The sequence below is a fragment of the Scyliorhinus torazame genome, chromosome 5, assembly GCF_047496885.1.
Source record: "Scyliorhinus torazame isolate Kashiwa2021f chromosome 5, sScyTor2.1, whole genome shotgun sequence".
In the NCBI taxonomy this organism is placed as follows: domain Eukaryota; kingdom Metazoa; phylum Chordata; class Chondrichthyes; order Carcharhiniformes; family Scyliorhinidae; genus Scyliorhinus; species Scyliorhinus torazame.
Genome location: NC_092711.1, coordinates 149,950,543 through 149,960,411, shown reverse-complemented (window position 1 = coordinate 149,960,411; position 9,869 = coordinate 149,950,543). Strand labels below are relative to the sequence as shown.

The 9,869-nt window shown below is 50.9% G+C and overlaps 1 protein-coding gene across 1 annotated transcript; it reads left to right on the top strand.

Annotated features, from left to right (window-relative positions):
• The first annotated feature begins 852 nt into the window (after positions 1-852).
• LOC140420077 (uncharacterized) lies at positions 853-6,635 on the top strand. The gene is made up of 2 exons (XM_072504099.1): positions 853-935; positions 3,289-6,635. Exon 2 carries the CDS (start codon positions 3,648-3,650, stop codon positions 4,653-4,655), a length of 1,008 nt encoding a protein of 335 aa, XP_072360200.1. The 5' UTR covers positions 853-935; positions 3,289-3,647; the 3' UTR covers positions 4,656-6,635.
• Positions 6,636-9,869: the final 3,234 nt, after the last annotated feature.

Below are 9,869 nucleotides of genomic sequence, written 5' to 3'. Positions count from 1 at the left end.
GATTCCACCGGGTGCTTCGGTTTCCTCCCACAAGCCCCGAAAGACGTGCTGTTAGATAATTTGGACATTCTGAATTCTCCCTCTGTGTGCCCGAACAGGCGTCAAAATGTGGAGCGTAGGGGCTTTACAGAGTAACTTCATTGCAGTGTTCACGTAAGCCTACTTGTGACAATAAAGATTCTTTTTAAAAAGAGGTAGCAAATTCTAAAGAGATGAAGAGAAACTGCTTCTCCCAAAGGGCTGTGAATCTGTGGAATTCACTACCCCAGAGTGTGGTGGAGCTGGGACAGTGAGTACATTTAGGGAGGGGTGAGACAGATTTTTAATCGGGTTGAAGGGTTATACTCGATGGGCCAAATGGCCTAATTCTGCTCCTGTATCTTTTGAACTATTGAAAGGGGGAGACACTGATTTGCTCCCAGATGTTGCCCAGAGGAGGATGTTTTAGTCTGAAACTCATTGTCCAACCTCCACATTGTGACATCACAAAGGAGCTCGTCCTCAAAATCAACCAATAAGAATAAGTCCGCTCCGCGGTGACGTCACTGCCCAACGCGCAGACGCGGCAACCCCGCCCCCCCCCCCCCCCACCCATTGTTCCCCTTCCCACACATACTCTCCAGAAGAGGTTGTCAGGCAACCGGCTGACAGTTCCGGCCGTCGGTGATCTACCCCTCCCCTGACCCGGGATGCGCATGTCTCAGGGAAGGGGAGGCTGCGCATGTGCAGGGGAGCTCACTTCCGCTGACCTTACTGCTGAGGTGTTGACCAATAGGAAGATTGGAGGACCGGAAGGATTCTGCTGCTCTACCAATCAGAGCTCCTCCATTGTCTCAATGCGGAAGCTGGACGTGGAGGTTTCTGCCCAGCAAAGCTGTTGTTCCTCCAACCCTGAATGAGCTTGAGCTGCACACAGACTCTTGTCTCCAAGATCTGTGAGTAAAACACTTTCTTTTCTCCCTCTTTCCATTTATTGTCTCATTCTGACCTTCAATCGGTAACTTGCAGCAACTGAAGGGTCAGGAAGTGAATCCAGGGAGGGTGCAGATTCTGCAAAGCTTGGCCCAGGTCTCTCTCTCTCTCTTAAAGACATTGACATCCTTTGCTCCCTCAACTTGACACATTTATTTGTCTGGCTAAAAGGATGGTCTCTTTCCTAATGTTCACATTTAAAGGGCTGGTTTCCCCAGGAGATGGCTGACATTAAAGGGAACAGTAAACAGGACAATCAAACCCAACCAATTACTTCCCTGTCAGAATACTCTCCACCATCAGTAAAGTGTTGGAAGAAGTCATTAATAGCACTATCAAGTGGTACTTACTCAGCAAAACCTGCTCACGGGCGTTCAGTTTGGGTCCAACCAGGGTCACTCAGCTCCTGACCTCATTACAGCCTTGGTTCAGTCATGGCCAAAAGACCTGAATGCCAGAGGTGAGGTGAGAGTGACTGCCCTTGGTATCAAGGCAGCATTTGACTGAGTATGGCATCAAGGAGCCCCAGCTAAACTGGAGTCAATGGGAATCGGGGAAAACTCTCCGGTGATTGGAGTCATACCTGGCACAAAGGAAGATGGCTGTGGTGGTTGGAGGTCAATCATCTCAGCTCCAGGAGTTCCTCAGGGCACACTTCTGGGCCCAATCATCTCTAGCTGCTTCATCAATAACCTCCCTTTCATCACAAGGCTAGAAGTGGGAATGTGTGCAGTCATCCACAAAATGTTCAACACCATTCGTGACTCCTCAGATAATGAAGCAGTCCATGTCCAAATGCAGCATGTCCTGCACAGTATCGAGATGTTGGCTGATAAGTGGCAAGTTACATTTGTGCTACACAAGTGGCAGGCAATGACCATCTCCTATAAAGGGGGATCTAACCACCGCCCCTTGACATTCAGTGGCATTAGCATTGTTGAATCCTCCACGGCCAACATCATGAGGGTTACCATTGATCAGAAACTGAACTGGACTAGCCATATTAATACGGTGGCCATCAAGGCAGGCCAAAGACTACAGTGAATAATGCACCTCCTGACCCCCAAAGCCTGTCCACCATATACAAGGCACAAGTCAGGCGTGTAATAGAATAATTACCACTTGCCTGGTTGAGTGCAGCTCCAATAACACTCAAGATGCTGCTCTACACCATCCCGAACAAAGCAGCCTGCTTGACTGCTCCCCATTCCACGAATATTCAAACACTCCACCACCGACGAACAATGGCAACCGTGTATACCATCTACAATGTGCACTGCAGTAACTCACAAAGCTTCCTCCGACAGCACCTTCCAAACCCACAACCATTACTATCTAGAAGGACAAGAGCAGCAGATAGTTGGGAATCCCACTACCAAGTCACTCAACAGACAGACTTGGAAATATATCGCCCTTCCTTCATTGTTGCTGGGGCAACATCCTGGAACACCTTCCCTGACAGCACAGGGGATGTACCTACAACTGAAGGACTGCAGCGGTTCAAGAAGGCAACTCATCACCACCTTCTGAAGGGCAACTAGGGATGGGCAATAAATGCTGGCTGAACCAGCGACGCTCACATCCTGTAAATTAATTTAAATTTTTTTTATATCGGATAGAGATACATCTAGTGTTGTATGGAATGTATTAGATATATTATTGATGGTTCTGGCATGAAATACATGTATTATTAGTTCTACCTACAGTGTATATTTCCAGTCATACAGTCATTGCAGCACTGACAGAATCCATTTGGGAACTCAAGTCAATGCTGACTCTCTGTACGGCAATCCAGTCAGTCCCATTCCCCCTCGATATCCCTGTTCCCCTGAAAGCTTATTTTCTTCATATATTATTGATCATCTCGACTTCCACCACGCTTGTGGGCAGTGAGTTCCCTGTCGTGACCACTCCATGACTAAATAAAGTTCTTCCTCAGAATTTTCCTATCTCTAATCAATAAATGTATGGAGTATGTAGATTCTGTACTCTTGTACAGGTTTTAGTGAATTTAGATTTGTTGATCAGCACCTTCAGGAAAATTGGGAGGGAAAGTAAGTGAATATAGATCTCTCTGTCCAGGGCAGGAAGCAGTGAGCTTGAATTTGTCAATCAGCCTGAATCAGCTACCTTCAGGAGAATTGGGAGGGGGAACATTAGATACAGCAGAGTGAGAATGGAGGGAGTGTGTGGGATTGAGATTTAGAGCATTTCAGGGAAAGAGAGAGGAAAGCATGTTCGATAGAAACTAGAATTGTCTGTTCTGAGTTTCTATCCTGTACTAACAATGATTACTATTGTAAAATCTGTTTGCAGGAAGTTCAAACAAGAGGAGTTTGAGGCTGAGATCTCAAACTAAATATCACGTCAAGAACTGACTGAGTCACTCAATTCTTGGGATCATTGGCCTTTGAATCTAGAAGGAGAAATGTTTGTCTTTTCTGTCTGTTTCAAGAGATTTTAAACATCAGTGTGTCTGGAAAAGCACTGAGACACACACACACACCCGTGTGAGACTGTTACAGAGCACTGACTGTGGAAAGAGCTTTAACCGGCGACACAGCCTGAAAAAATACTACACCATTCACAGCAGGGAGAGACTGTATAGGTGTTCTGTGTGTGGACGAGGCTTCAACTGACTGTCCAAATCGGTGAGACGCAAGAGCACCCGGACCATGGAGAAACCATGGAAATGTGAGGATTATGGGAAGGGGTTCAAAGGCCTGTACGGGTTGGAAAAGCATCAACGCAGTCACACTGGAGAGAGGCCGTTCACCTGCTCTCAGTGTGAAAAGGGATTCACTAACATTAGCAACCTGCGGAGACACGAACGAGTTCACACTGGAGAGAGGCCTTTCACCTGCCCTCAGTGTGTAAAGAAATTCAATGATATTGGCAACCTGCGGAAACACGAACGAGTTCACACTGGGGAGAGGCCTTTCACCTGCTCTCAGTGTGAAAAGAGATTCAATGACATTGGCAACCTGCGGAAACACGAACGAGTTCACACTGGGGAGAGGCCTTTCACCTGCTCTCAGTGTGAAAAGGGATTCACTAACATTAGCAACCTGTGGAGACACGAACGAGTTCACACTGGAGAGAGGCCTTTCACCTGCTTTCAGTGTGAAAAGAGATTCAATGACATTGGCAACCTGCGGCAACACGAACGAGTTCACACTGGGGAGAGGCCTTTCACCTGCTTTCAGTGTGAAAAGCGATTCAATGACATTGGCAACCTGCGGAAACACGAACGAGTTCACACTGGAGAGAGGCCTTTCACCTGCTCTCAGTGTGAAAAGGGATTCACTGACATTAGCAGCCTGCGGAAACACGAACGAGTTCACACTGGGGAGAGGCCGTTCACTTGCACTGTGTGTGATAAGGGATTTGCTCAATTATCCAGCCTGCTGAAACACTATGTCACTCACACCAAGAACGGGCCCTTTAAATGCTCTGACTGCTGGAGGGGTTTCAAAAGCTCTCCGCTACTGATGTCCCACCAGCGCGTTCACACTGAGGAGAGACCGTTCAGCTGCTCTCACTGCACAAAGCGCTTTAGAACCTCATCCAACCTGATGAAACACGAGCGAGGTCACACCGGGGAGAGCCCGTTCACCTCTCCGACTGGGAAAAGATTCACTCGGTCATCACTTGCTGAGCCACAATGTCACTCACACCAATGAGAGACCCTTTAAATGCTCCGACTGTGGGAGTGGGTTTAAAAGCTCTCAGGTACTGATGGAACACCAGCGCATTCACACTGAGGAGAAACTTCAGCTGCTCTCACTGCACAAAGAGATTTCAAAGATCATCCACATTGCGGAGACACCAGCGAGTTCACGCTGGAAAGAAGACATTCACCTGCTCTCACTGTGGGGAGGGATTCACTCAGTCGTCCAACAGGCTGAGACACCAAAGGGTTCACAAGTGATGACGGGTTGGATTCTGCAGTTATTCCTGCTGTTCATCACATCCAGGACTGAACCTGGAGTGGGTGGATGGGTTTGTCTCCTCGTCAACTCCTGGTGCTCGGATGTGGCGACCTTGGTGAACTACTGCTGCCCGGACCTGGAATACCCGACTGTGAAGTACCGTCCATACTACCTTCCACGGAGTTCACCTCTGCCATCATCACAGCGGTCTGCATCCCACCCCAGGCGGAAGTGAAGACGCCGCTTGAAATAACAATGAAGCAGAATACCCGGAGGCCTTGTTCATCGTGGCCGGGGACTTCAACCAGGCCAACCTCGAGTGTACTGCCAAAATTCCACCAACACATCTCCTGTCCCGACAGGGACCCCAACATCCTTTAACAAATAAATAATATATTAACTAAACGGCAACTGCCAACAACAAAATAATAACTCTCCAAGACAATAAAGTCCCACACGCCAGTATAAATAACTAATATACAAACAACTATAGGAAACCCCTGAGGGCCCGCATGCCCCCCCCCCGGGTTGCTGCTGCTACCTTCTCCATTTCCCTTATCGTTCTGCGAGGTAGTCAAGGAACGGTTGCCACCGCCTGGTGAACCCTTGAGCCGAACCTCTTAGTGCGTACTTTATCCGCTCCAATTTTATAAACCCTGCCATGTCGTTTATCCAGGCCTCCACGCCCGGGGGTTTCGCTTCTTTCCACATAAGTAGAATCCTTCGCCGGGCTACTAGGGACGCAAAGGCAAAAACATCGGCCTCTCTCGCCTCCTGCACTCCCGGCTCATCTGCAACCCCAAATATAGCCAACCCCCAGCCTGGTTCGACCCGGATCCCCACCACCTTTGAAATCACTTTTGCCACACCCACCCAGAACCCATGCAATACCGGACATGACCAAAACATGTGGGTGTGGTTAGCCGGGCTTCCCGCGCATGTCCCGCACCTATCCTCCACTCCAAAAAATCTACTCAGCCTTGCTCCCGTCATATGCGCCCTGTGTAGAACCTTGAATTGGATCAGGCTAAGCCTGGCACACGAGGACGAGGAATTTACCCTACTTAGGGCATCTGCCCACAGCCCCTCCTCAATCTCTTCCCCCAGCTCCTCCTCCCATTTTCCCTTCAGCTCCTCTACCATCGTCTCCCCCTCCTCTCTCATTTCCCGATATACATCTGACACCCTACCATCCCCCACCCATGCCCCCAAAATCACTCTGTCCTGGATCTCTTGCGCCGGGAGCGGGAATTCCCTCACCTGTTGCCTCGCAAATGCCCTCACTTGCATATAGCGAAATGCATTCCCAGGTGGCAACCCATATTTTTCTGTCAGTGCTCCCAGACTCGCGAACGTCCCGTCTAAGAACAAGTCCTTCAATTTCGCAATTCCTGCTCGCTGCCAAGATTTAAATCCCCCATCTATCCTTTCCGGGATGAACCTATGGTTGTTCCTTATCGGGGACCACACTGAGGCACCCGTCACTCCCTTATGTCGTCTCCACTGCCCCCAAACTTTCAGTGTTGCCGCCACCACTGGACTTGTGGTGTACTTTTTCGGGGAGAACGGTAAAGGCGCCGTCGCTAATGCTTGCAGGCAGGTTCCCCTACAGGACGCCATCTCTAGTCTTTTCCACGCCGCTCCCTCCCCTTCCCCCATCCACTTGCATACCATTGATATATTGGCGGCCCAATAATAGTCACTTAAGCTCGGCAGTGCCAGTCCCCCCCCCCCCCCTATCCCTGCTATGCTGCAGAAACCCCCTCTTCACTCTTGGGGTCTTCCCAGCCCACACAAAGCTCATAACGCTCTTATCCACTTTATTGAAAACAGCCTGGGTAATCATCACAGGGAGGCACTGGAACACAAAAAGAAATCGCGGAAGGACCACCATTTTGACCGCCTGCACCCTGCCCGCCAGTGACAGGGGCACCATGTCCCATCTCCTAAAATCCTCTTCCATCTGCTCCACCAATCTTCCTAAATTAAGCTTATGCAAGGTTCCCCAGTTCCTGGCTATCTGGATCCCTAGGTACCAAAAATCCCTTGTTACTCTCCTCAGCGGCAAATCATCTATTCCCCTGCTCTGTTCCCCAGGGTGCATCACAAACAGCTCACTCTTCCCCATATTCAGTTTATATCCCGAAAATTCCCCAAACTCCCTGAGTGTCTGCATTATCTCGGGCATCCCCTCCACTGGGTCCGCCACATACAACAACAAGTCATCCGTGTATAATGACACCCGGTGCTCTTCTCCTCCCCTAAGTACTCCCCTCCACTTCCTAGAGCCCCTCAGCGCTATGGCCAGTGGCTCAATTGCCAACGCAAACAGTATCGGGGACAGGGGACACCCCTGTCTTGTCCCTCTATATAGACGGAAATAGTCAGATCTTTGCCTGTTTGTGATCACACTTGCCACCGGGGCCCTATATAAAAGCTGAACACATCCAATAAACCCCTCTCCAAATCTCCTCAACACTTCACACAGGTAATCCCACTCCACTCTATCAAATGCTTTCTCAACGTCCATCGCCACCACTATCTCCGCCTCTCCCTCAGGCGGGGACATCATCATCACACCTAGCAGCCTCCGTATATTAGTGTTCAACTGTCTCCCCTTAACAAACCCAGTTTGATCCTCGTGAACCACCCCTGGAACATAATCCTCGATCCTCGTCGCCATCACCTTGGCCAAGAGCTTGGCATCTACATTCAGAAGGGAGATAAGCCTGTAAGACCCGCACTGCAGCGGGTCTTTGTCCCTCTTCAGGAGCAACGATATCGTCGCCTCCGACATCGTCGGGGGCAACGTCCTTCCTTCCCTGGCCTCGTTAAAGGTTCTCGTCAGAAGCGGGGCTAGTAGGTCCATGCACTGCCTATAAAATTCCACCGGGTACCCATCTGGTCCTGGGGCCTTCCCTGCCTGCATGCTCCCAATCCCTTTTACCACCTCCTCCACCTCAATCTGTGCTCCCAATCCTGTCCTCTCCTGCTCCTCCACCTTCGGGAATTCCAGCTGATCCAGGAAGTGCATCATTCCCTCCTTCCCTTCCGGGGGTTGAGCCTTATACAGCCTCTCATAAAATGCCTTAAACACCCCGTTCACCCTCTCTGCTCCCCGTTCCATCTCACCCTCCTCGTCCCTCACCCCACCTATCTCCCTCGCCGCCCCTCTCTTCCTCAGTTGTTGGGCCAGTAACCGGCTCGCCTTCTCTCCGTACTCGTACTGTACTCCCTGTGCCTTCCTCCATTGTGCCTCTGCCCAGGCTGTGGTCAGCAATTCAAATTCCGTATGCAACCTTCGTCTTTCCCTGTACAGTCCCTCATCCGGAGCCTCTGCATATTGCCTAACCACCCTCAAAATTTCTCTCAACAATCGCTCCCTCTCTTTACTCTCTTGTTTCCCCTTATGGGCCTTTATGGAAATCAGTTCCCCTCTGACCACTGCCTTCAGTGCCTCCCAGACCACTCCCACCTGAACCTCTCCATCATCGTTAATCTCCAGGTACCTTTCGATACATCCCCTCACCCTTACACACACACCCTCATCCGCCAGCAGTCCCATATCTAATCTCCAGAGTGGGTGCCGTTCCTTTTCCTCTCCTACCAGATCTACCCAATGTGGGGCATGGTCCGAGATGGCTTTGGACGAATACTCCGTCCCTGTCACCTTCGGGATCGGTGCCCTTCCCAGGACAAAGAAGTCTATCCGAGAATACACCTTGTGGACATGGGAGAAGAAGGAAAACTCCCTACTCCTGGGCCTAGTGAATCTCCAGGGGTCTACTCCTCCCATCTGCTCCATGAAGTCCTTAAGCACCTTGGCCGCTGCCGGCCTCCTCCCGGTCCTAGACCTGGACCCGTCCAGCCCTGGATCCTGCACTGTGTTGAAATCTCCCCCCATTACCAACTTTCCCGCCTCCAGGTCCGGGATACGTCCCAGCATACGCTTCATGAAGTTTGCATCATCCCAGTTCGGGGCATATACGTTCACCAGAACCACCGCTTCCCCTTGTAATCTGCCACTCACCATCGCGTATCTACCCCCACTGTCCGCTACTATGGTCCTCGCCTCAAATACTACCCGTTTCCCCACTAATATAGCCGCCCCTCTATTTTTCGCATCCAAGCCCGAATGAAATACCTGTCCCACCCATCCTTTTCGTAATCTGACCTGATCCGCCAGTTTCAGATGCGTCTCCTGTAGCATGACCACATCTGCCTTTAATTTCTTTAGGTGCGCGAGTACCCTTGCCCTCTTAATCGGCCCATTCAGCCCTCACATTCCACGTGATCAACCGGGTCGGGGGGCTCTTTACACCCCCCCCCATGTCGACTAGCCATCCCCTTTTTTAGACCAGCTCCTCACCCGGTTCCCACGCTCCCGTTTGTCCCCCTGACGGTGTCCTCCCGTCCCGACCACCCCGCCCCATAACAGCTCTCCCTTTCCCTTAGCAGCAGCAACCCAGTTAACCCCCCCCCCGCTAGATCCCTTTCTAGCGTAATTGCTCCCCCCATGTTACTCCCAGAAGTCAGCAAACTCTGGCTGACCGCGGCTTCCCCCGTTTATCCTTGGGGCCCCCCCCCAATGTGTAAGGCCCCCTCCTTCCTGCGCTCCCATTCCCGCCGCAATTACCATAGCGCGGGAACAAAGCCCGCGTTTCCCACTCGGCCCTGCCCCTAATGGCGCAGCTCCCTCTCTCCTTCCCCCTCTCCTTCCCACCGGTGCCCACAGTTCACCATACCCCCCCTAACGAGGGGAATAGAGAAAATTCCCCCCCCCCCTTTCCCCTTCCCCGTCCCATACAATCCCCCCACTACTTTATTACAGAAACTCTTTCTCTCTCCAGTCTAGTCCAACTTCTCCTCTACAATAAATGTCCACGCCTCTTCTGCCGTCTCGAAGTAGTGATGTTTCCCTTGGTGTGTAACCCACAGTCTCGCTGGCTGCAGCATTCCAAATTT